This window comes from Psammomys obesus, unplaced genomic scaffold (genome assembly GCF_907164565.1).
Source record: "Psammomys obesus unplaced genomic scaffold, mPsaObe1.curated_primary_1811, whole genome shotgun sequence".
In the NCBI taxonomy this organism is placed as follows: domain Eukaryota; kingdom Metazoa; phylum Chordata; class Mammalia; order Rodentia; family Muridae; genus Psammomys; species Psammomys obesus.
This window is the reverse complement of record NW_026596134.1, coordinates 24,190,094-24,217,416: the sequence shown is the minus strand read 5'-3', so window position 1 is coordinate 24,217,416 and position 27,323 is coordinate 24,190,094. Positions and strand designations below refer to the sequence as shown.

The 27,323-nt window shown below is 41.0% G+C and overlaps 1 protein-coding gene and 1 pseudogene across 9 annotated transcripts in view; one reads left to right on the top strand and one right to left on the bottom strand.

The window, feature by feature from the left end:
• Positions 1-27,323, top strand: part of Ttll5 (tubulin tyrosine ligase like 5) — a 247,553-nt gene that overhangs the window by 86,041 nt on the left and 134,189 nt on the right. For all 9 annotated transcript variants that reach the window (XM_055592889.1, XM_055592892.1, XM_055592890.1 and 6 more), the window contains exons 19-26: positions 3,567-3,605; positions 11,794-11,951; positions 12,865-13,171; positions 16,999-17,119; positions 19,749-19,895; positions 20,912-21,015; positions 24,052-24,179; positions 26,786-26,869. In XM_055592889.1, coding sequence (XP_055448864.1) covers positions 3,567-3,605; positions 11,794-11,951; positions 12,865-13,171; positions 16,999-17,119; positions 19,749-19,895; positions 20,912-21,015; positions 24,052-24,179; positions 26,786-26,869 — 1,088 coding nt within the window. The remainder of the gene's footprint in view (positions 1-3,566; positions 3,606-11,793; positions 11,952-12,864; positions 13,172-16,998; positions 17,120-19,748; positions 19,896-20,911; positions 21,016-24,051; positions 24,180-26,785; positions 26,870-27,323) is intronic.
• On the bottom strand, positions 5,471-6,158 carry LOC129665944 (derlin-2-like; annotated as a pseudogene).

Genomic DNA, 27,323 nt, shown 5'->3' with positions numbered 1-27,323 from the left:
AATTTCTTGCAGTTTCTTGGTTATTATAAGAAATTAAATTAGTACTTTGCATCTGTATATATTTGTGGTGAATAGTGTTGAGTAACCACACAGAGAACTTTTGATGATCCTTGGCTTTGCTTGGAAGACAGCTCCAGATCTTTGCATAGAAACTGGAGTGTAGATGGAGAACTTTCCCGAGGTTTCTTTATCTGTGCAGGGCAGACCCTTCAGCAAGATGTGTCCTGCTTCTTCAGTTTTCTCTGCTCTAGCTTTACGCCACACAGCCCAGTCATTTAAACCTCTCAGTACTCCCCTTCTTCTCAGGACTTTCTGTGGAATCTTTCTTAATACATGTGGCTGTATTCTCAATTTCCTTCCTTTCTTTTTTATTCTTTTCGTCTCACTTCTTATCTGTACATCCTTGGAGATTTCTTGTTGTGGGTTCTCTGAGACGGGCTCAGGGTAGAGCACAGGTTGGACTGGAGCTTAGTGCAGCCAGTGCTGCACTTACACTCCTAAGAGCCTGCCTCAGCTTCCGGTGTGCGGGGGTTAAGATGTGACCCACCCTGCCTGCCTGCTGCCTTGTCTTCTAAACTCTAAAGTAGTTTCTAGCTCTAGTTGTCATTCACCATGATCACAGGCAGGAGTTACTACATTTATTTTCCTATTGGGGAAAGGACAGCTTTCATTTCAACCTACTATTTTTAATTTTGACTAGCTTTCATGTTTTATGGCATGTGTCTTTTCAAATCTGTTTTCTTGAAGAGCTTTTCAGCTTTTTGCATTATATAATTTCTCCATGTTCATTCCTTCCACCTAGTTCCATTTTTTTTTTTTTTTTTTTTTTTTTTTTACTGTCAAGTATCTAGATGCTTGGTGAGTTTTGATTGTTCAGTCATATTTAGAAGTAATTCACTAGTTACTTAAAATAGGCATTTGCACAGGTTTTCTTTCCAGATCTGTTGTTTTGTTTTGGAATTGACGTGGACTCTCTGCTTGACACTGGATCTTGTCATACTTGGGTTTTTCATTAGAGGGAAAGAATGCCTAGCAAACCAGCTGGAAACTACCAGCCTAGCCATAATTATGAGACATTTTGTTTGGAGTGAGAGATGTGATATACATTATATTTGTGTAGTATTTATAGTATAGTATATGGAGTGAGCATGCTGTCATACAAACCTGTAATCTTAGCACTCGGGAGGCTGAGATCAGGATTTTGAAGCCAGTGCTACAGTGTAAGACCATATCTCACAAAACAAAATAAACATATGTCTTATTCATTAGTAAGACACAGCAGCAGCCTTGCCAGCCACCACAGTTTTAACTAGTGAGTGGTATCTGCAGCATTTATTGTAGTTGTGACAGGAAGAACGTATAGGTTCTTCAGAAAATGAAGTTATGATATGCTGGGTGTGGTGGTGCATCCCTTTAAACTTAGCACTCTGGAGGTAGAGGCAGGCAAATCTCCGTGAGTTTGAGGTCATCTTGCTTTCCAGAATAGATGGGGTTACATAGTAAGACCTTGTCTTTAAAACAACAACAACAAAATCCATTATTGTACATTTTCCTAAGTTTATATGGATAAAATGCTACATATAATGAAAATTTATCATCCAAGTTAGTATATATCTCTATTATTTCTGCAGGTTCCAGCTAACAAATCTTGTTTATAAACTTCCTAGAATTTCATTTAGCAAAGGAATGCCTTTATCATCTACTCTTAAGTAACCTCTCAAAGCCTCATCTCTGCATTTCCATATTAACCGTGGCCCCATCAGGACACATTTTCTTGCTTTTTCATATCTTCTTATTCTTACAAACGGCCCTCTGCTTCTGATGACTTCCACCCATCCCTAACTAGCTCTAGCAAAGTCTTTCGTCCTTCAGTCAGCCTTGCATTCTTGAACTGGAGTAAAAGCTCCTGTTTACTTACTGGTACTTGGCCTTGTTGGCCCTTTGAGTGGCTGCTTTGCTGTGTTCATGTTTGTTGGTGTCCAGGACCCACCAAGTGATAGAAAGATATGCTTTGAAAGAAATGAGATTGTGTTCATTCCAAACCCTAAAATCATCCACTCCGTTTCTTCTCTCAGTCTGAATTGATGTTTCCCTCATACATTCAATTTTATTGTCAGTTTCAAGCTACGTCCCCACTCATTCTGTAGGCTGTGTTGTGCACCTGCCATCCCTTCTTCAACTCTTTCCATCTACTCGGTCCAGCTTTGGCAAACTGTGTCTTACCTAGTGTCCTATTGCATGGCAATAGTTTTACCTCAGGCTGCAAATTAATAACACAGGGAATCTTGTAAGTAATATTTATACCTCATCTCCATCTCTGGTGGGAAGTGGAGGTACCTATTAAAAGCTGCATCTGTGATTGTACTTAAAAGCCATGATTGTCCATCCCTGGAGATGATCATTGTCTAGGCTAAAAGTTAGTTATCCTGAGTTTTCTAACACACTCATATCAGGACACTAGCAGGCATTGGACGGTATAGGAAAAGAAAAAAAAAAAAAAAAAAAAAAAAACCAACCTGGTGAAGATTTAATTCTTTCACTTATTTTTTTTTTCTGTAAATATTATCTATACTGCTTTGCCTTTTAAAAAGTATCACAATTTACATACTGTGTGTCTTCTCCATTAACATGACAGTTTTGAAATGACAAAACACTTGATTGAACAAGTTACTGGAATGAGGGTTGGCTAGGCAGTATGCATACTAATGAAAGGCCAACAGTGGTGGCTTCATGGTGAGTGCTGGAGGTTTCCAGGATCTTGTGGATACATGAACCTTACAGTGATGATAAAAGCATGCTGACCTAAACATAGGAAGGAGTACAAGTCAGTTTGTGGAACCCTCCCCACCCCCAAAGTGTTTTACGGAAATTGAATGAGGAGGAAATGTTTTTAAAGGAAAAGCAAAAGCCTACTGAACAGATATGGTTTGCATTTAGCTTGGGAACATCTTTTTTTTTTAAATGGGTTTCTTTTTATCCTTAGTTGTGGAAAGTCTATTTTTTATGACTAGTCTTTTGGAACCCCATGAGAATGGAACTTGGTTTCCTATTCTGGAATAGTTCAATGAAAGTAGAAAGCTCTGTAGTCTGATGTAAGCCCTGGAATCCAGTGTAAGCCTTTCAAGCCCTGACCATGGGCAGAATATAGAAATAACATCTCCCATTTATCTACACACACATGCGCTCACACACACACACACACACACACACACACACACACACACACACACACACTGGACAGTGGGGGTAATAACTGCCTTCTTCGAATTGTCATGGGGATTAATTATAATTTACTTTGTAAGTAGGTGGACAAATGTTAAGTCACTCTTCACAGTTTTCTCTGCAGTTTCTTCACCTGTTCCCTGTTTTTAAATCAATCCTCCTACTTCACAGTAGTCTACTTTTCTCTGAGAATGTTCTGCTTCTCCCAGAAATGCCCAACCTGCCTTTATTAGATGTCAGGTCTCTAATAATGTATTTTGTAAATGCATTCCTTGTGTGTGTAAACTTTGGAGTGATGGGGTGGGTGGTGTTCTCTAACCCCGTTGTCCTTTCTCCATCTGCAGGGGAAACCCAAGAAGAAGCTTGCTGACAGGAAGAACACGGTAACTAATTTTTCAAAGTTGACAAATTTTTTCCATCTGCATAATGTGTAGCCACGCACAGACAAACACTATGCCTTATATGACTGTTCTTAGTTTGGCTCCTCATGAATAGAAGCAATATGTAAATGCTTTCTGTGAGAAAGTATTCTGTAGATGAAGATTGCAAACTAGGTATAAGATTTGACTTAAGTTACATGTACATCATTTTAACCGATAATACTAGCTTTTTTGCTTGGTGGGGTGAAAAAGAACAGAATACTACTGAGACTTCAAGACCATTGTCATGTTATATTCATGTTTTTGTTGCGGCTTTGGTATACCTACAGCATATGGCTGGACCTGGCTGGAAGTCAGCACACAGATAGCTTTCACTTGGGCAGAGCAGAAAACAGCCAGAGTAAAGACCAACACAGCTTTGCCTCAGTCAAGATTGCAGCTGCCACAGATATGTTTCAGCCTACACACAGCTGCAGGTTACAGACTAAGTGTTTTCATGTGTGTGCTCTGTGCTGTTCTCTTCAGAAAGCAAGATAACGTGAAAAGTGGCGCCATAGCTACTTGTATCTAGCTTTCTGTTTTTCATTTATGAGGCAATTAAAACTCGGTTTCTCGGTTTGGCATGGTAGTGCACACCGCTAATCCCAGCACTTGTGGAGGCAGAGGCAGGAAGACATCTGTGAGTTCAAGGCCAGCCTGGTCTACAAAAGAGTCCAGGGTAGCCAAGTATACACAGAGAAACCCTGACTCAAAAAATAAAAAAACAAAAACCAACAACAACAAGAAAAACTTAGTTTCTCATCCAATAACTTATTATTTGTGTGTTTCTCTGTGTATGTTGCATGTGGGTACCTCTGCCATGACACATGTGTAGAGTCAAGGAACACATTTGTTGAATTGCTCCTTCCTATTCATTCTTCTTTAGCTGGGTCCTGGGTATCAAAGTCAGGTTGCCAGGCTTGTCCAGCGAGCACCTCTACCAACCAAGTGGTCCTACCAACCACACCAAGCTTTCTGAAACATAAATTTGACTTTTCTTTTAAAGAAGTCATTTTGATTGCCTGCTAAGGGAAAACAAATAAATTAGCAGTAGCTTATTTTCAAATGAAAGTCACAACTTTCAAGTCTTCTATAGCTTTTAGTCAAGGAATAAACTTCCTAGGTATATTACCATGAATTTGGAAGTTGGAAAAAAAACAAGACAAAAAGAGCATTTAAAATCCAAGTGTGGTGGCTGGGACATAAGAGACTTGGGTAGGAATGCTGTGGTGAATTAAAGATCAGCCTTGGCTACTTTTTTTTTTTTTTTTTAAGATTTTTATTTATTTTGAATGCTCTATGTGTGTGTACATCTGCTTGCCAGAAGAGGGCAGTAGAGGGTATAGATGGTTGTGAGCCACCATGTGGTTGCTGGGAATTGAACTCAGGGACCTCTGGAAGAGCAGACAGAGCTCTTACTCTGGGCCATCTCTCCAGCCCCCCTTGGCTACTTCTTTTCTTTTTAAAGATTTATTTATTATTTATACAGAATTCTGCCTCATGTACATCTGCACGCCAGAAGAGGGCACCAGGTCTCATTTTAGATGGTTGTGAGCCACCATGTGGTTGCTGGGAATTGAATTCAGTACCTGTTAGTGGCAGCAGGATGTTTCTCCTGCTTTTGGCTCCAAGAGCTTATCCTTTCAGTACCAGCATAGCGAGGAACCCCTGGCAAACTGCTGGACATGTACAACCCTGTAAAGTGCTTCTGGAGTTAAAGTCTGTCAAGCTGTCGGAAGTGCTCACACTTTTGCAACAGGGTTAGAGGAATCCCAGTGGGCATTTCACTGAGTTTTTCTCTGGTGGCTCTTATAATCGGCATAGCTGCTTTACCCTCCAAGGTGCTGGCCCTTACCCCAAGCAAGCAAAGGCTCCTGGCCACTCTTCAGGTAGTGGGTTGTAGTTGGGATCCTCATCTGGCTTATCAAAAATTGTCCTCAAAATAGATGGTGTTTTCAGAATTCTTATTCCACCATGCTGATTGGGAAATATATCTTTCAAGAAAAAATATATTTCTTGAAAAAAATATTGCCCAACTACAATACCCAAAAGGTCCACAATAATTGGATTTCCTGACAACAAGGAAAACCCCATGAGCACGCAGGGCAGAAAGGAGGCCTGGAAGTTTAGAAGACCAAAGAAGTTCATGTGGACATACGGGTTCCTTTGGTTCCACATTATTGTAAAGGCCTAAAAAAAAAAAAGCCTAAGCTCACAAACAAACCAAAAAGAGTCACTGAAAAGAGCCACAGAAAAGGAACATAAAAACAAAGTCTGCCGTCGACCACAGAAAGAGCCTTCTTCTAGCATTTGACAGTAACGATCCAGAAGAGTCATGTTAAACAAAAGAGACTGAAGTGTAACTGAAAAGGTGTGATCAATTCCAATTGCTAGGAAAGGAGGATGTGGCAACACAGCTACTTACCACGGCTGTGGTGCTGAGGACACAGGCAATGCACAGGCACTGCTGACTGGCAGGATCTGCACGTACTCCAGGCGGAGGCTCTGGTCCGCCATCTTCCCCACCACTGAAGCAACACATTTCTAAATAGTTAACGGGTAGCAAGAAGGACATCATGAAGGAAATTAGAAAGTATCTTGAAATCCTTAATAATAAAACATAAAATGCATGATTTTCAGCTTAAGTGCTGCCTTGAAGGATGGTTGTAGCTCTCAGTGCTGATATTGCAAGCTGAGCGCAGAAGTAGGGATGGTAATGTGCCTGCCGTCCTAGATGCTAAGGCAAAGGCTTAAGGCTTCAGAGCCAGCTTTGGGCTACAGATACCAAGATTTGTCTCAAAATAAAAAGAAAGCATGTAAGAAGGAAAGGAGGTGCATGGATTACAAGTGGTGCACTCCTGTAATCCCAGCCTCAGGGAGGCAGAGGCAAGTGGAGCTCTCTGAGTTCTAGGCCAGCCTGGTCTACAAAGAGAGTCCCGGACATCCATGGCTGCAACACAGAGAAACTCTGTCTCAAACAAACAAACAACAACGACAAAACAAAACAAAAACAAAAAACCAAACCAAAACAACAACAAAAAGAATGGGAAGAGGAAGGACTCTGAGGACTGATGTCACAGATCAGAAATCCATCCTAAGAAACTACACCGCAGAGCACAAAGATTAAGAGTAAGTAGAAGTGAGGGGGTCTGGAGAGATGGCTCATCAGTTAAGAGCACTGTCACCTCTGCCAGAGGTCCTGAGTTCAATTCCCAGCAACCACAGGAAGGCTCACAAGCAGCCACACTGGCACCCTCTTTTGACATTCAGGTGTCCATGCAAATAGAGCACTCAAACACATAAAATAAATAAATAAATCTTTTTTTTTTTTTTTTAAGTGAGGGAGTAAGAAAAAGTGTTAAGCAGTTAAATAGTAGAGAAAATTAACAAAGCCAAAAGGAAAAGAGACCACTAAGTGCCAATTCAGATAAAGAGAAGACGGCATGTGTCTAGATCAATAGACAAAATGGATCCTGTGGAGGAATGTTAAGGAAATGTTACTAATAGAATTATTCTGTCATTCTGACAACTTAGTTAAAGTGACTAAGCTCTTTGTTTAGGATAGCATTGATGGACTGAACAAAGCTGAAGTAGAAATTTTTCAGGGCTTTGAATCTAGTAAGGTTATTGGGTTTGTTATAAAAGACTTTCTACAGAACAAGTCCAGGTTTATTGATTTCTACAGTTAGTAAGAGACCCTGTCTCAAGGGAATAAGTCAGAAAGCAATAGAGGAGGACATACAGTGTTCTCTTCTGGCCTTTGAGGGCACACATGTCCACATGTTCCTGTACACACATGTACGCATACACTGTATATACCATCCTTACAGAAGACAAAGGAGTAGGAGGAAGAAGGGATAAGAAGGTCACTGTCCCAAGACAGTTACAAAATACTACAGCACATCAGTGCACTTAGTAAAATTCTGGGACACAGGATCAAGTGCTAAAATCATCATATTTTAATGTACTATTTTAATCATAATATTTTAATATACTGACAGCAAAAAATAATCGGAAAGAAACTTGAATTGCTTTTATAACAGCATTTGAAAATGTGATGTACTCAGAAATAAACTTAGTAGCTGTACACGAAAAGCTACCAAATATTATTGATTGAGACTAGGAAAACCTAGGTTAATGGAGAGAGATACCTTATTCATGGATTGGTAGATTTAATATTTGATAAAAAATTCATTTTTCTCAGATGAATTTAAAGATCCAGTACAATTTCAACCATTGCTATAGCAAATTTTAAAGAAACAATAACTTTTAAAACTTACAGAAAAAGAAAAAAAAAAAAGGCAGGGTGGTGACACACACCTTTAATCCCAGCACTCGGGAGGCAGAGGCAGAGGCAGGCAGATCTCTTGAGTTTGAGGCCAGCCTGGTCTACAGAGAAAGTTCCATGACAGCCAAGGCTACACAGAAAAACCCTGTCTTGAAAACAAAACAAAACAAACAAGCATGCAAACAAAAAACTAAGGGAAGTGCAAAGAGAATCCAAAGTAATTTTGAATAAAATTCAGAGTCCCTGACTTAAATCCTCTAATGCTCAGTAGTTAAGGTAGGGGCATTCTGATCCCAGAAAAAGACTCATGTTGTGATCATCTCATTTTGAACAAAAACTCCAGTGTAACCCAAGTGGGAAAGGAAATTATTTTAAGCAAATATGGCTAGAATAGTTGGAAATAACACTTAAAAAAATTAACTTCAATCCTTGTCCCATAGAAAGGTGAGAGGGTTGTTCATGACACTAAAAATAAAAGCTATGGTAAATGTGAAAAAGTATAGGATTATTGGGTTTGGCAGAAGTTTTAGACATGACACAGAAAAGAATGAACAACAAAAAAAAATAAAGTTATATTTTTTCAAAATCAGGAGCTTGTCATCAAGGGCTGTTTAAATGATTAGGCAAGCCATAGACTGAAGACGCTTACCTCACACACATGACAAAAATCATAAAGAACTCTTCAACTCATTGGTGAACAGATGGTGGGAATATAGCTCAGCTGTACAGAACATGCCTAGCACTCGAACGACCTGGGTTCTTTTCCCAGCACTCCCCTACCAAATATTAGATAATTAAAAAGGCAGTCCTGCCACAAACGGGTAAAACTGATGAACAGCTACGTCAAAGGGAAGATAGCACCCACAGCCAACATGCTTATAATCACAGAGTTGCACATTAAAGCCTAGGTTATGCCACTGAACACCTAGCAGAATAGCTGAAATTAGACTCTACATACCACATGCTAGTGAGGACATGAACTAACTGAACTCCTGCAAACTGGGACAAGCGCTTTTCACATCCAGGTGGGCAGTTTGTTAGCCATGCACATCCCACTCTTATGTTTTTAAAACATAAAAAAAATAATTACATCATGAGTTTTACAGATATGTTTATAGTAGCTTCATGTATAATGTAAAGAACCTTGGGTTCCATCTGGAGGGGAGATAAAGTAGATTATTTAGACAGTGGCCCTCCTGTTCACCAGTAAAAATGGGTGAATATAGAATATATATGCGTAGATGGAACTCAGAAATCTTAGGCACATGCTAAATGAAAGAAGCCTCATCCAAAAGAGTTTGTGCTGTCTGTGTCTGAAGTTTTTAAGCAGGCAAAGGAACATGATGAAAAACTCAGAACACTGATTGCTTTAAAGATGTTAGGGTAAGATTGGCTGGGAAGAGATGTCTGAGCTTCAGGTATTAATGTTAGACTGGAGCATTAGAATTATGGGTGCAGTCCATTATATGTAAATTTTAAGTTATGAAACTAGTATAACATAGTTACTGATTTCTTTCTTTTAAAGATTTATTTTCAATCATATGCATGTAGTACCCACAGAGTCCAAAGAGGGCATCTGATTGCCTAGAGCTAAAGTTACAGCCATATTATTACATGGGTGATGGGAACTGAACTTGGGTCCTCTGTAAGAGCAGCTCTTAAGTGCTCTGCTCTTCTTTTAACCCCATAGTTACTGATTTCTACATTGTGATGACATACATATGCAAATGTTTAGAGTTGTCTTTACTGTAAAAATGCTTTAAATTTTCATTGATTGGTAGATGGATAAAGACTATGATCAGATAGATACATCATGAGCTACATATGATGAATTCATCATAGAAACTAGATGTTGAATAACTCTATCTGCTATATAATCTTAGAAATTTCAGTTTTTAAAATATTCTTAAAATATTAGAAAAAATAAAATGGACTAAATATAAATAACAGATATTACAATTTATTTATTGATAATTAAAGTACTAATGTACCAGTGTTCATGACATGGCATCTCTGTGCTGGGCCATCTCACCATGGATAATGGATAAGGAAGGCCTAATTCTTACCCTGGGAGAAGCTTGAGACTGGTATGTCCCCACTGTTCTGAGTTAGGATGCAGCTGTCTCTCGGGGTCTGGTTGCTGTTTACTAGTGTCCCTAGTAAACTTCTCCATAGCCCTTCACTCTTAGGTTTCATATTGTCAGCAGCCTTTTTATTAAAAATTTCCTATACCATTTTTTTTTCTCTAAAGAATCATGCTCTTAGCTTTGTGAACAGGAATATTCTTTTTAATGCAATAAATATTAGTTTGTGAGCATAAACACTGGACTTTATTAAGATACCAACTTCTGCTCATCAATTAAATTGACCTAAAACATTAAGATCTCTCAAATCAGGTTATTTTTTACTTTTTTAATTTTATTTACTTAGGGTTGTTTTGGTTTTTTTTGTTTTGTTTTGTTTTGTTTTGTTTTTTCAAGAAAGGGTTTCTCTGTGCTGCCCTGACCGTCCTAGAACTAGTAGACCAGGTTGGCTTCATACTCAGAGATCCATCTGCCTCTGCCTCTCCAGTGCTGGGATTAAAGGCATGTGCCCCCACTGCCTGACCACATGTTAAGCTTCTAAAAGATGTGTCTTTGGAAAGATAGAGATATCACATTCGAGTACACAATTACCACATTTGACCAAGTAGCCAGATATTTGCAAATAAATGGCTTGAATGGTACTTTTCAGTCTGAGCTATTTATTATTTAGTTGGCTAGTTATCTATTTTCATAGCTCTGTGTGGTTCAGCCTTTGGGAGTATGATAATAGATAAGTTTGAACAGTTTTTGGTTATAGCTACTTGGGATGCTGAGGCAGGAGAATCACTTCAAAAGTTGTCAGTCAGGCTGGGTATCATCGTGATGTCTTGCATCCAAAAGGATGGTGAGATGGTTCAGCGGGTGAGAGCCCTGTGCTTTTTTGTCCACTCCTTGTCTGGACTGGGCCGTACATCACTCACAGCCCTAATCTGTGGTTCATCTTTCTAGCACCTGGCATAGGCACTGCCAGGCCTCTTCCCTATCCCATTTCTCACTCAGAAGCTGCTGGGGTTGGGTCTTATCTACAGCCTGGTACCAGCTTCATGCCTGTGCCTATGACTCTAAATTTCTGTGCTCAACACGTGAAGGGATTCTGCCTCTCCCTTCTCTTTGTAGAACAATGTAGGTCCCAAAGGCGGGCAGGAGGCTTGGCATGTCCCCATGTTGTGTGACATTAGACTGGGGAGACCCCCACAGTCTCTGCATTACCTATTGTATACAGTTCAAAAGGGTGTTTAAATACTAATGAGAAAATGGTAACAACTAAATAAAATGTACTTTATATCTCAAGTCTTAAAATATTACTGCTACCTCCTAGTCCTTCTGACGGTATAAGGGCTTGGGTGACACTTTGTAGTCCACAGAGTAAAGTTAGCCAATATTACTAGATGCTTAAAGGTATTTCAGTGTTGTCTTCACGTGTATTTTTGTTCAGAACATTTAATAAATTGAGGAAATCTTGAATTAATGAAGTGTTAATGTTGACTGTAGTATTCCCATTTACCTGGGAACCCCAAGCACTTTAAAGTTGCCAAGGGTTCCCATGACAGTCTGTTGCCCTTACAGATGCTGGCAGGCTTAGTTTTGGAACAGAGAAGAGGACTTTACTGTCTTTTGTATCTGAGGCTGGCCTCAAACTTGCTGTGTAGCTATAGATGACTTTGAACTTAAGATTTCCCTGCTTCTACATCCTGAGTGCTGGGATTACAAGCATATACCAGCATGCACAGTTTAAGCAAGAGTGCTGTCTGAAGATGTGCCTGCTGTGTTGTTTCTGCAGAGTGGGTACTGATGGACCACCAGAACTGAAGGTGGAGAGCATGAATTCCAAGGCCAAGCTGCATGCTGCTCTTTATGAGAGGAAGCTACTGTCTCTGGAGGTGCGAAAACGTAGACGACGGAGTGGCAGATTGAGGGCAATGAGACCAAAATACCCAGGTACCTGCCAGTGAGCATTCAACAATCTGTATGATCTGGGTCCTGGCAGAGACAGGTAGCCATTTTCTTCTTTTATACCTAATGAGTCAGAACTGATCACAGAAGGTTAGTTTTGCTCTAGGTAATCTTTCCCTGCTCTGAAACTTAATTTTGAAAGGATTATAAAATTTTTAATATCCAATTCCTTAATACTTGCATTGAAGACTACCCAAAGTGAAGTGCATGTTTTGGCTCCTGCTCTCATTCTACCAGCAAACAAATACTTGATTCTTGAGAAATAATGAGCATCCAGATTAGTGGGTTTTGAGCAGTGCTTCTGGGATGGATGGTTTGGTAATCCCACTCCATTATTTGAAGTTGCCAGGTGGCATGATTATTTTAGATGAAGGAGTTTCTTTCCTACATCACAGATGTATTGTTAACTGACCGATTGCTATCAGCCCGGCTTCTCTCCTCTCGAGAGCACCTGTATCAGGCAGCTCATTAGTTCCTGAGGTTTCATTGACAATTCGTATATGTATAAAATATAGTTCCTGTTCTTAGACAGCAGCAAGCGTAGCCTTGGAAGCTGTTCCCCTAGTCTTTGTACTTCCATGGAGGAGTTTTGGTTTTGTTTTTGAAAAATCCCCTGACATGCTAGACTAACTACTCAGTCAAGGGCATTTTGTGGTAGGGATTGACTTCAATCATGAGAGAGCCACGGGGTATGATGAGAACTCTCAACTCTAATAGTGATCATTAATAGAGTTGTTAGGAATATAAGATGAGGAAGTTATGTGCTTTCTGTTAATTCTGTATCCTGTTGGTGGATTGACTTAGAAATGGGCTTTTACTAAAAGGATAAAAGGAAGGTGTTGGGAGAGAGGACATTTTAATCCTTTTTTCAGCAACATTAGTGATTCTTCGCATTTAGTGATTACCCAACCAGCTGAAATGAATATTAAAACTGAGACAGAAAGTGAAGAGGAGGAAGAAGTTGGATTAGACAATGAAGATGAAGAACAGGAAGCTTCCCAGGAGGAGTCTGCAGGGTCTCTTGGAGAAAATCAACCCAAGTACACACCTTCATTGACTGTTATAGTAGAAAATTCACCCAGAGAAAATACCATCAAAGTTACTGAGTGGACTAATAAAGGTGAACAGTGCGGCAAAATTGAGACTCAAGAGCCAGAGTCTAAATTTAATCTGATGCAGATTCTCCAGGATAATGGAAATCTAAGGTAGGTACCTTTGAGAGTGATGGTCGTCAAGCAGGTTATAGCTAACTTGTACTGAATGCCAGGTATTGTGTCAGTGGCTTCACAGTTTCCTTTGTTAATCACAAAAGTCCTGAGAACTAATGACTTATGTGTTATTAATGAGAAATAATAACCATTGCTATTACCACAGAGACCGAGTCTCAGAGAAGTAACTTGTCTGAGATCGAGCCATACTATAACCCAGGTTTTATAGGCTCAACAGATGCTTGGTTGGCATTAGTCTTACTAAGAATACTGAGGGACCAGGATGAACTCAAGCAGCTCTGGATTAGTGCGTGAGACCCTTCCCGGAGCTGTGGCTCTTACCCCATGATGACACAGGAAAAAAGAGGGCCAGAGAGGCATCACCTGAGAAGTGACCTTTGAACCAGCTTTAACTGATTGCAGAGTGCTGGAGTAGGTCGAAGTAAGTGGCACAGAAATGGGGTAGTATAGTCATTCCTCCAGTCCATCAGCAAACATAGCTGAGTACCTGCTCCGTGCCAGGTATATGCTATGCTATAGAGCATTACTCCAGAGAGCAAGGCAGGAGTGGGGAGCCTACAGACTGCTGGGAAGATGGACAGTAAACAGAGAAACATGGTATTCCAGGCAGCGGAGAATGCTTTGAAGATGGTAAAGTGATGTGATGCAAACAGAGGGTTACTAAGGCTGACTAGCGTACATGAAGAGGTGAGCTTTGCATTGAGTTTTTTTGAGGAGTCAGTTCTGCCTCTGACTGCCAGGAGGCAGGTGATTCTAGGTGAACCAAAACATAGTGGCACTGAAATGGCACAAGTCCTGGTATTTGGGAAATGGCAGACTCGGGGACTAAAGAGGTCAGGAGTGTGTGGTAAGTAATTAATCTTCCCCAAAATAGACGCTGGTAGATTGTACATAGGCTTTAGGGGAACTGGGTTTTGTTTCTGGGTGGTTTCTAGTAGCTATATGATATAGCCTGACCTTGTTTTAGAAAGTAAATTTTGCATGTATTGTGAGAGAAGAAACTCGAAGTAGAAAGGGGACAAGTAGAATTGTCCAAACCTGTAAGAACTGATGGAAGTGTTGGCCAGAGAGTGAGGTTATAGGAATGAAAAGGACAAGATGGCCTTAGGCTATTTATGAGGTAAGAGTGGCAGAGTCCTTGCTCTGACCAGCAAAAGTATAGCTCATAGGTAAAGGTACTTAGTTCAAGCCTTACAGTGGACATTAATGTTAGTTTGGATTAGCTCAGTGATGGGAGAAAGAACAGAGAGGAGCACCCTGGGGGAATAGGACTGGGTAGGTAAGAACAAAGACCAAGAGGTAACAGTTCAGAGATGGGCTTCAGAGTAGGAGACAGTAACACTGCCAGCAACAGATGGAGTGTGTCAGGTCTGCATAGAGTAAGACATGTTTGTTGCATGAAGGAATAAAGGGACGCTTCTGTATTTGTGGGTGGGGAAGCAGTTGTGAGCTGAGGAAATCAGAGAGCAAGTGTGAAGTGGTTGTTCTAAAGAGCTTGGCAATGAAAAAAAGGTGAGACCACATCAAGGAGAGGTAAAAGATACCTGGTTTTCAAAGGTAGGGGTCCTGGAGCTTATTTACAGACCTAGAGGAAGGATTTGATGGCCAGAGGATTAAGACATAAGAATGGCTGTATTGGCAGAGAAGGGTCCTGAAAGAAGGTGGAAAGAGGCCAGCAGAGGGGCAGCTCTTCTTCTGAGTCATAAAGGGTGGACTGTGGAATGAGAGCTGATGGAAACCCAAGGGCGGAGAAGCTGAGTTGCCTGGGTGCAGTGGTCTGTGCTTTCTAGAGGCCAGATCTTACACAGGATCTTACACAATGGCCAGGAAGGGGGCAGGGTTAGGTTTGGGAGGGTGCTGTGGAGAATAAGAGTAGTATCTAGGCTCTGGCTTTTGGATTGAGCAGACTGGTTACTCAACTGAGGGCAAGTCAGAGAGTCAGAGACCCTTTCCAGGCTTCAGTCTCCTTTGTCAAGCCAAGGTGTTGGATCAGACCAGGATTTCTGAAACTATTTTCTAAAATAGGGTGGTGGGAAGGGGGGTAGAGAATTGGAAATGGAAGATGGAAGTGTATTCTAAGCTCCATTCCAGCAATAACATCCTGCTGAGCTGCTGTAGAAATAAGTATTTCTTAGTAACTCTTAGGGACTTCACTTTTAGTGAGGAAACTGAGCTTGTAGGAGGTATTGCTGAAGGTCAGCGGACTCCAGACTACTGCTTATTGTCCTGTGGAATACTTCAGTGGTCCCAGAGCTCTGGGGAAGGCCAAAGCTAGGGTTGGAAACTGCATGCACCACCTCCGTGCATGATTTATCTGCTGAGGATCTGTTTTAAAACCAGCTTGCTTTAATACAAATCCTGCTTATCTCATACTTTTGTCCAGATCTCTAAGTAAGGGGGTATGCCAGTGACTGATCAATGCCTTTGAAATGGTCTTAGGTTAATCTTCTAGGGGGTCTCCTTGGGACAGTCTATAGGCCTGAAAAACTCAGTACCCTTTATTTCATTTAAAACAAAATAAGGATTGAAATTTCAACTGACAGTAAATACGAGGGCTTCAGTTGGTGCAGTCGATTACTCAGCTACAGTTGGAAGTATCTGCAAGTCGCTGTTCTCTAGACGGGAATAGGAATGTCTTTGTTGGGAACATTTGGACCTTTAAATTCATTGTTTCAAATTCATATTATACTCCCAGAACTGCCCGTGGTAGTAATAGGATTGTAACCTTATTTATAGCTCACTTGCTGGAAGCTCTTACAGTGAAAACTCAAGAGCAAGCAGACCCCTAGCTCAACTCCCCTGCACTCCATTCCCCCAAAACACGCTCAGTCTAGACCCCTTTTATCTCCGGTGAATCTCCAGTTCGCTTGGGATGAATCCTTCATCTTAAACTTAGGAAACATGAGCAGACAATGTTCGGTGATTACGTGTGCGAGGATTGGGAACAGAGCTTGTGTTGGGCCTTAATCTTAGCTGATGTAATTTTGGCTACAGTGTCAGGAGGCCGATCAGCTGAAGTAACCAAAATCTTGCCTGAAAGAAAACAGATCTGCCACACTTAGCTGCTAAAGTGAAAGTCATCACTGTCTCTCTGGTCTGTTGGCTTTCCCACTGTAGCTTGAGGACAGTCCTTGTTTGTCTGTGACCTGGACCACCATGCAGAAAACAGCTGACCTTGTGGGCTGTTTCACCATCTTGAAGGATATTTTCCCCACTGAACATCTGGGTTTGTCCCTGCCTGTCAGGTCATGTATACCAAGCTCCACTGGACACATTCACTTGTTCTGGGCTCCAGCCACTCCAGACATGCAGTTGAGATATGTGTGACCATAAAATTTGGGCTCAAAAGTTTCTTTGAAGGATTCATTCTAGTTGCTGTTTCACAGGCTTTTCCACACTATGAATATTACTTATTCCTAATAAAATCCATATTTATATACTATCTGATAAGTATGTCCTGGAGGGCTTTCAATGCCTCACCCATTTTCCAATTTGCTACCAATGTCCCAGTAAACACTGAAGGCTATATTTTCCCAAGAATGTTCTTAGAAGCTTAAGAAGCTAAGTGCTGGGCAGGATAAGTGATTTTCAATTTTTGGGTATCCCTCACCTTTGCTAATATCATTGATTCTTGCATGGGAAACGTAGTGTTTAGAAGGGTTCTTTATTCAGTAGTGTCTATATAACAGTTTTTGTATTTTCAGCCATCCTAACAGAAGGAGCCTTAAAGGTCACTTGGCAGGTATGTGGTTGGCAGTCTACCATTCCATCTCATAACGATGTATTGTTTTGGATTTCTACAGCAAAGTGCAGGCTCGGTTAGCCTTCTCTGCCTATCTTCAGCATGTGCAAGTCCGTCTGACGAAAGACAGTTGTGGTCAGATGCTCAGTCCCAGCTGGGCTGCCAAAGAGGATGAACAGATGGTGAGACTCTGCTTGCTGGGACCTATCACTTGTCCTTTTTCTTTCTCTCCTTCTCTTCTTTTGTCCCTAATTCAGCAATCTATTCTGATAAAAGAATCATTGCAGGGCTCAGCAAATGAATCAGCAGTTAAAGGTCTTACCATGCAAGCCTAAAGATCTCAGTTTGCTTCCCAGAACCTATGTAAAGGTGAAAGAAGGGAATCTAGTCCACAAATTGTCCTCTGACTTCTGTATGTATTGTATGGCACCATGTTGCTTGCTTTATTTCCATTATTTTCTGTCCTGAGGAGTTCTGGTAGCTCTTTGAAAGTCAGTACCCATTTCTAAGCTCTCTCAGAAAGTACCATTCCTCAGCTTAACTTCTTACTTTGCTACTTGTAATTGTGTAAAAAAAAAAAAAAAAAAAAAAAAAATTAAGATTTATTATTTATAGAGTGTTCTGCCTGCATGAGTGCCTTTATGCCAGAAGAGGGCACCAGATCTCATTATAGATGGTTGTGAGCCACCATGTGGGTACTGGGAATAGAACCCAGGACCTTTGGAAGAACAACCACTGCTCTTAACCTCTGAGCCATCTCTCCAGCCCCTAAAATTTTTAATTACTAGACTCAACCTTAAATGACAATTTTGATCTTGTGTCAGTTATGTGAACATACCCATGATTTAATATTCTGGATCACAATGACAGAAATCAAGTTCTCTGGTAAGATCAGAGCTTGTAGAGGAAGCCACAGTCTTTTTATGGCCTTTTAAAACTACAGACATTACCGTGAGCAGAGGGATCTTTAACTCTGAGGAGGCTGAGTCTTTTTTCATTTCTAACTTTAATTTTTACTTCTCTCTATATACTGCAAAGTGCATTAAAAAAAATACGTTGAGCTGGGTGTGGTGGTGCATGCCTATAATCCCAACACTGGAGGAGGCAGAGGACAGAGGATCACTGTGAGTTGAAGGCCAGCCTGATCTACAAAGGGAGTCCAGGACAGCCAAGGCTACAAAGAAAATCCCTCTCTCAAAAAAACCCCAGATATATATATGTGTATGCGTGTATATATGTTGGTTATCCCAAAAAACAAATGATGAATTTAAAGTAGACAATATAACCCAGAGATAAACCTTGTGTGTCCTGAAAAATCCATCAGCCATCAGTGAAAAATGTTAGATCTGCTCTTTCCAAGTGGAAATTTAAGCCTGCCTTTTTGAAAATTGATTTGTCTGCTCCACTGGGTGGGGGGGGGGAGGGGATGTTTTAAGATAGTAGCTTAAACCACCCTATAGTAAAGACAGAGAGGTCTGAAATCCTCTGCTTATGAGACTGTACTCTTTATGCTGGAGAAAACTAGAAGAGGGGGCAATGAACAAAAAATAAAAAAGTCACTTGGAAGAAAAAAACCAAAAGCAGACAAAAAAAGAGCAACTAAACTAACCATCCTAGTTGTTGGCTGAGAATTCATCCAAGATGTGGGTTTTTCTACAAGAATATATAAGATCATCTCTGCAAACCCAAGTAAACATTGTGGAATTCCTTCCTGAAAATATACCTAAAGCTACCCAGCAGTGGCTTGAGGACTGGTGGCCTTGCTTATAAGGAACGTAAGCACGTGGCTTCCCTCTCTGAACCAGAGATTCTGTATCTGATAGCTCTGAAGCACCTCACTACAAGCCCCAAGACCCACCACCTGAAAACAGTTTTATTTCCCTATGGGGTATTGCCTTGCTGGGTTCTATGGTTCCACAAAATCTCTTGAATTTGTGATGTTACAGATGACCCGATTGATATTCTCTCAGTTTCAAATTCAATCTTTTGTCTCCATCTTGAGTGAGTGAGGTACAGTCTTCAGCCCTTCCCCTTCCCTTCACTCACATGCACTTTTTTCTGCTTCCTTCATGTTCTTTATATGACGTTTCTTCATGCGCCTCAGATTCAGAACCTTGTCTTTAGCTTGTGGTCCTGTCTTGCTCCAGCTTCTTTGGAAGCCTTTGCCATTCAGCCCTTCTCTTTCTGGCCTCGGTGGCATTGTTTTCTGTTACGTTTCTCTGTATGCTGATTTGTTTTGTTTTGTTATATGGTCTTACTCTGGAGCCCAGGCTGGCCTCGGACTTGCCACCCGCTTACCTCAGCCTCCCAAGCACCGAGATTATAAGCATGCGCCATCACACTTGGTTCTGTATTTTTCTACCCTCTCACCTTTGATGAGATCATCTGCCTCTGTGGTTTGAGTTTGTATTGACTTTGAGTGCTAGATTTCCTAAATGGCCCTTTTTGAGCACCTCATAAGATGTAACATCCACTCTTTGAATTAGGATAGTTCTGTTTGGATGTATATTGGGTTATTTGTATAACTACTGCCTTATTACTTATTACATAGTTACTTGCATCCACATTTGATTTTTTTTTATTTTTTTGTTACCAGCATCCTGAGGAAGAGAATAAGATCCTTTCGTTTTGTCTTTCTGTAGTGTCTTACAACTAACATGTTTGTAAAATGTGCAACATCCCTTTCCTCACATCTCTTGTTGAAGTGCATCGTTGTTTGTCTTCTCACATCTTTTGTTCATCACTGCTTGTCTTCTGAGGCACAGCGTGAAGCACAGTTGCTACTTGCATCCTCCTCTTTAATTTATGCAGGAGCTAGTGGTTCGTTTCCTGAAGCGCGCATCAAGCAACCTCCAGCACTCACTCAGGATGGTGTTACCTAGTCGGCGGCTGGCACTTCTGGAGCGCAGAAGAATCCTTGCGCACCAGCTAAGTGACTTTATCGTCGTGTACAACAAGGTGAGTCATTGCCTGATAGTCTTACGCACTGGCTCATTGTACCCTGTTGGTAACAGGCCAGTCTATTTTGCTCTTGTTCTCTTAGCAGCACCATCCCTGTGTGGCTCTCATGGGCAGTCCAGCTAGGCTGAAAAACTACTCCTCATGAGGGCCAGTGGCTATACTTAACACTTAGGAAAGTGCACATTTCTTCTGTGCTCTGAGAAAGGCCCTGCCATGTCTAATTGTATTATAATATTGTGCCTACCGATGGTGGTGAGTTGGCCATTTGAGAGTGCACTTAAACTGTGAACTTAAAGTGACAGCTTGTATTTCTGTTTTGAGAGGCTGAGATTTTCTTCTCTGAGATATTTGAAACAGGGGTATGATTTCATACCTACTTGATACACTTAATTGGAATTTTTCCAAAGTGTCTTGTATCTAAGTTCTAGAATCCATTTAAAAAATATTTTGAGGAGAAAAAGTATGGCCACTATGTAAGAGAAAAAGCTGAACCTTGGAAATTGACATGGCTTTTCTGAAATTACATGGAAAGCTAGTAGACACACTGTCAGCACCCTAAACCTGTAGCCACAGTTTACTCCATATTGGTTGAGAATTGTTTTGTCTTACACAAGTCAAAACACAGCTTAGAAGCTGATCTGAGAGACTCTTCAAGACCAGTCCTCCTTCTGTGCATTGCAACAAAATATTGTGTCTGTTGTTCAGCCGCACAGTAAAGTTACAATTTTTATCCCAGATGTTGCCATAAGAGGCTCTTTATCTATGAGCTGTATTAGTAGAAAGGAAAAACATGATTAAAAATTATGTTCTGCCACTGTTACTTGGGAATTTCAAAACATTTCATGGAATAATGACCAAAAGTAGTATGTCAGATTATAGGTGGTGAAAGTATACAAAGAATTAGAGTCTTTACTGTAAGGAGCCATTAACCCAAGATAATGAAAGCAGATGGAGCCCATTTATAGGAGTCAGTTTGATTTTTGTTGTTTTTCTCTGGGGTTGGACATGGGTAGGAAACAGAACAAATGGCTGAAAAGAAATCAAAGAAGAAACTAGAAGAGGAGGAGGAAGATGGGGTGAACGCAGAAAGCTTTCAGGGGTTCATCAGACAAGCAAGGTACAGGTCACTGTTGATTAGTAACATGCCCTTCCCCCTCCTGAGCTGCCCATTGAATCACCAGTGGCCTCTTGTTCCTGATACATGGATATGAATAAACTCAGTTCCTGAAGCAGGGAATGTTTTCTAGGTTTGGCCTCTCCATATCTTACCCAGTTGTGTTGCTGTTGTCATGACTTCAGTTATCAAAACAATGCTGTCTGGTGTCTGGGCCGGAGTTCTAGACAGCCTTCAAAGCACACAAGCCTTAGAGTATTGAGAGCCTCTTGGAAATGTGAAGCTAGGGGCTTCTAGTGTTTCCTGGGTCCAGATTTATTGCTGATGCTGTGGAGATGACCAAATTTTGCCCACATCGAGTAGGGTGAGGAATTGGCAGTTTCTCAATACTGTGAGGATCATGCCCAATTTATATAAAACAGAAAAAAAAAAAAATTCATGCTTAGGGTTGACCTTGAGAAATTGAAAATCTCTGTGTAACTCTGTTTTGATGTAAGCCAGCCAGGCCATTTTGCTCACTGACATTGTATTTCCAAGGGAAGATGTAACAAAAACACTTAATTTTAACTTTTGTAAAATCTCAGAATGAAGGGCCTTTTTAAATTTTAATTAGTTGTCAGGATGGAGAGTTAGTTCAGAGGTTAAAAGCATTGTCTGATATTGCAGAAGACCTGGGTTCTATTCCCAGCACCTACGTGGTGGTTCCCAACCATCTCTAACTCTAGTCCCAAAGGACCTGACATTCTCTTCTGATCTCTGAGAATACTAGTGATGCCTGTGTGCATATATACAGACAGGGAAACAGTCATATATATAACCCTTTCTCCCCCCCCCCCCCTTTTTTTTTTCAAATTAGAGAGTTGTGCAGAAACTACTAAACTAAACAGAAAAGCAACTCCAAGCCCTTTAAATTAGGCTAAGGTTGTCCGAGTCACAGTGAGTAGGCTGTCTGAAGAAAATCAACATTATTTGTGAAGTTAAATTAGGTAGTGGTTTATCAGTTGCTAACATTGAGGTCCCTAGCTATGTCCTTGTACAGACCTCATTCTGGCCTCAATGTCTCGTGTTTTAGGTGTGCAACAAACATCATTTTGTGGGGTCTATAGTTGTATGTACTATTTTGTGGACATTCTGAAGTTACGAGTAATACACTTGAGAAAGCAGCTCTAGAAAAGAAGCAAGAGCCATCTTCCCACATCCTCTTATAAAAACAGCAAAAGCAAAAAAGGATAAGATGGCTCAGTAGGTAAAGGCACTTGCCCTCAAGCCAGAGACCAGAGTTCATTCCCAGGACCCATGTGGTGGACACAAAAATACAGCTCCTGCAGGTTGTCGGGCTGCCCTCCACGCCTGCACCGCGCATAGATGTACTCACACACAACGTAAATAAATAAATGAAAAAGATCAAAAGCAGAAAAAAAGCCCACTTGGCCGTGGTGACACACACCTATGATTCCAGAGACAGGTAGATCTCTGAATTCAAGGCCAACCTGGTCTAAAAAGTGAGTTCCAGGACAGCTAGGAGAAGAAAAATCCTGTCTTGAGAAACCACCACCAATGACAGAAAGGCAGAAAAGACAAGAAAATAGGGTCTTAAAACAAAAAAACCACAAGCTTTCAAAGAATAAAAAAAGAAACCTAATTGGATACTAAATGTAAGCCATATATATTCTAAACAGAGAGTTAGAGATGAAAATACATTCGGTTGTATTTGTCATTGATTATAACTTAAGCAGCAGTTGCTAGGACTCTGTAGAGTGGGGTCTTTGAATAAGTCAGGGTAAACACAGGGTTTCTTCAATAGACTAACAAACTCAAACGCCTGTAGGAAGGAGGCAGGAAGACCTAAATGAGGAAGTGGGCAGAGGTGAGGCAGGTACAGAGTGGCTTGTAGTTGGGCCAGCTATCCCTTGCCTTCCAATAGTCTGAGAAGCACCGAATCAAACACTGCTGGAGAGAAGCAGGGCCCAGTGTAACCCCAGCTGTAGATCCTTGCTGGTTCCTAACACTGTTTATCTTGTGCTGCTTTGCTCCTTGGGGACCTGAGGGTTTCTAGAGATCCGTAGATGTGGTTTCCTGGGTTCTCATTAGTGTGTTCTGGAGACAGCTGGTGGGTTGCTTCACCGCCTTGAAGTCTACCTATGTGGAGCAATGCCAAGCTCCAGGCATAAGAAAATGGCTATACATAAGGAAGTGGCTGTACATGCTGAACATCCCTGAATTATCACTTGTGAGCCCTTTGGCAATGAAGTCTGTGCATGATACGTTTACTGCAAGGCCCACCTCAATGCTCCTCTGCCTTCTGACACTTTACACATTGTGGCTAATACGACATGCATAGTTTCAGTAATTCTAAGTGCCCATCTAGTTCTGTCTCACGCTTTGTTCAGGTGATTACTGATCTTTTCTGTGGTCACACCAGATCTTCTTATTTCTGATGTAACTTGTGGCCCTTTTCTGAAGATACTTCAGTTATCTAGAAACAGGGCAGATGCATTGCAAACTGCAGCCAGGTGACGGTTGCACTCTGTGGCTGTGAATAAGCCTTTTATTTTATTTTTTTTAAAGGTGTATCTCCCCCCCTCCATGTGTGTGTAAATTGGAAAGATGTTATCATATAAAAATAGGTCACTGGTAAGCTTTGACCCAATCTGTGGTTTCAATTCCTTACCAAGAATGTGGTTATTCAGTAAAACTTCCTGTAGGTGACTACCAAGTGCTTGAAATGTGCATAGTGCAACTCTGGAAAAGAATATTCTAATTTACTTCGTTCTGAGTCTAAACAGCCCCATGTAACTAGTGGCTGCTTGATCAGAGAGTGCAGATGTAGAAAATCTATGCATTAATAAAACCTTATCATGGTGTTCATTTCCCCTGCTGCTTTCATTTATGCTTCACTTTAAACATCTGTTAACAGGGAGCTTTCAGCTTGTGTGTCTCCCTTTCCCTTCTCCTGCCTACTTTTTCCATAATAAAATGATGTCAAAAGATTTTCCAGAGCAGCTTCCTGTGCTGACCATACTCTCTTCTTCATTTCAGTGAGGCTGAGCTGGAGGAGGTGTTGACCTTTTACACCCAAAAAAACAAGTCTGCCAGTGTTTTCCTGGGGACTCACTCTAAAGGTTCTAAGAACAGCAGTAGTTATTCTGATAGTGGGGCAAAAGGTGGTAAGTATGCCAGCGAAAGAGTGACAAATGCAAACATGTGGAAAGTGGAGCCGTGCAGAGGAGAACTAAGAATAAAAGTTGGCTGAACACCGGTCTCCAGCCTGACTGGACCCTGCTGCCTGGCCAGGGCAGGAGGAAGGGCGGGCGGGGTACAGCTCTCTGTCTTTAAAGCAAAAGGAGGGCATCCTTTACAGTTTCATTTTCATTTTTAATGGCAGCAACTGGGTTTGTGGTTTTCTTTTCTTTTTGAAAACCTTATGTTTAATGAGCTCCCATCTTCCTTTCTGCTTCCACACAGCATGCAGAACAGGCTCCATTTTCAAACTTCAGTACAGCTAAGAAAAGTCTCTGGGAGTTGAGTGTGGTTCATGTTCCTTCTCAGCTCACAAGGCCTGGCTTTAAGCCATCATCTGTCCGATTTTGCTTAGTCTCTTCTTCAGACATCCTCTAGTCCATGCAGGCCTCTCAGCACCATTGGCATCTTGGATGGAGTTTTGTTGTTTGCTGTTGTGTGAGGCTGTTCCACACCTAACAAGGTGACCGATACTCTTGGTCCCAAGCCCCCAGAAGCTGGTAACATTCCCCATGTGTCTGAAAGTTCTCACTGCTGAGGAACACCATTCTTAGAGATTTGGAATCCACTGTGGACTACACTCTCCAGCTCCTACTCTTGTAAAAACACATAGCAATCACTCTGTAGCAACACACGCTATGCTTTCTATGTAAGATTCATTTCAAACCTGGACGCAAATATATCCATGTAGCTATTTTAGCAACATTTTTATTTTTATTTTTATTTTATGTATTTGAGTGCCTTGCTACATGTACGGACTGCATGTGTGCCTGGTGCCATGGAGACCAGAAAAGGCCATCGGCATCAGATTCCCTAAAACTACAGTTAAAGAGTGTTGTGAGCTGCCATGTGGGTGCTGAGAACTGAACCTGGGTCTTCTGCAAGAGCAGCCAGTTCTCTTAACCACAAAACTATCTCTCCAGTCCTCCTGTCAGTATTTGTAAGTACTGGATTCAGTCTCGCTGTTCCTAAGGCTCTCTCAGTCTATTATGAAAATATTCTGGAAGATTGGCCATTTCCAATGTAAAATGAGTTTTTCCAAGAAACATTGTTGCTTTTGTTTTGTGTTTTTAGGGCTGGGGATTGATCCCAGAGCCTCACAGTCTAGACCGGCCCCCTACCCTGGAGCTCCAGCCCCACCCAGTGTTGTAAAGCTCATTTAGGCCATTCTGTAAAGGCCACCTAGGAACTGTGTTACTCAATTGTATTTTTAGTAGTCCTCTTATGCCCAGCTTCCTCCTGGAGCTTATTTCTAACTTCATTTTTACATGTCCATTCTTCTTTCTCTTATTTTTCATATTTTGTGTTAGCTCCTCTGAGAGCTGCTAGCAATTTAATGACCATTAAAAGCCCTTGTGTTTATAAAGTGTTTTGAATGGAGTTTATTTTGGAAGGGAGACTGAGAAATTTTTACAGTAAGGTTGGAGTAGGGAAAAGTGTTTACCTGGTGAGACGGTGCCACAAGGGCATTTGTGTGGCTGTTTAATCCCTTGACAGTAATGGAGGAGCCCTAGCAATTCCTGCTAAGACAGATGGGTCATTTAAAATTCTCGGATCTGGGTTCTTAGTTTTTGTTTGCCTTTTTTTTTTTTTTTTTTTTTTTTTTTTTGAGACAGGTTTTGTTTGTTTGTTTTTTTCTAGCCCTAGCTGGCCTTGAACTCAGAGATCCTGCCTCTGCCTTCCCAGTGCTGGGATTAAAGGCTTGTGCCATCACTGCCCAGCCCTTTAGATTTGTTTTTTAATGACTGCTTTTATATTAGAGGATCAATTCTTGCTTTATCTAGTGTATAAACTTAGAAAGGGTTATGAAGGTTTCAATCAAGAAAAAAAAAGTGATAGTTTGGGATCTGGGTTCATTTCATAGCTGAACAGGCAAGTAACAGCATTATCCCTGTACACGGTGATGGAGAGGACAGGATCCACATGCCCTTATTCATCTTTCTGAGAGATTCTAATACTTTTGTATATATCTTCCCCTTGACGAAGACTTTGATACAGTTCTCTAAGTGCATGAATAGCTTTGGACTGTTTTGTTTCAGAATTCTGTAGAAGAGAAAAACTGTTCCAGTGGAAACTGGTTCTATTATTGAATATAATGATCAACCTGACTTAGTAAACTGAGGCACATACTTTAGGATACAGAGTCACAGTGGTACACTAACAATTAGTGAGCCTGTGCTTGCGTCTCACAGTGCTGCTCTTCGCCATGCATGTTGCCTTGGCTGCAGCAGGTCCTGCCAGCCATTGTGATCTCTCATCTCCGCACCCCTGCCTCAGCCTGGAGTCTTGGTGGAAGCACCTGACTTCCCTTTACTTATTTCACTTTCCAGTCATGTCCTAGCTGGGTCACAGTCAATCTTGCTTTGGGTTTGAGTATCTGTCCTTGATTTAGTGAGACAGAGCTGCCTGCCCCAGGTGTTACCATCCTTAAAGGGTGTGCTGGGATGTGTTTCCCAGCATTGTGTAATACTTGTGATTCACGTTAAGATTTTGATGAACAGAAGTGCCCTAAGTCCGTATTTTTTTATTTCAGATCACCCTGAGACAATACATGAAGTGAAAATAAAGCAGCCCAAACAGCAGCAGGCAACAGAAATCCACTCCGATAAATTATCTCGTGAGTAGTGTTTGAAACACACATTGCTCTCTGATATGCCTCTAAAACAAAAAACAGTTGTCAGGTGTTAAATATTTTAAATGCATGGGACAGTATTACCCAGGGAAGTTTCCTTTTGTTCTTCTTTTTCCCTTAGAATTTCCTCCTGACTATCAGTAACTTATTTTCCTTCAAAAGCATTTTCCATTTTCTTTAGAAGTTCTGTGCACTTTCTTTTTTCCCAGAGGTTAGGAATTAGCTGCTCCTTGTAGACACTTTGTCCTGCTTGCCTGACATTTGTAGAATGTGCTTGCTCTGCTTTGTGGGGGAAGTCTGAAGCTTTTAGGAAGGGTTAAAAATACAGTAAAAATCTTGTTACCAGGCTGTCTCTGGTAAGCAGCATTTAAGTTCAAGATGAATACTCACTAAAGCCTGCATGATCTGTTTCATGTTAACATTATTTTGATGTTCTAAA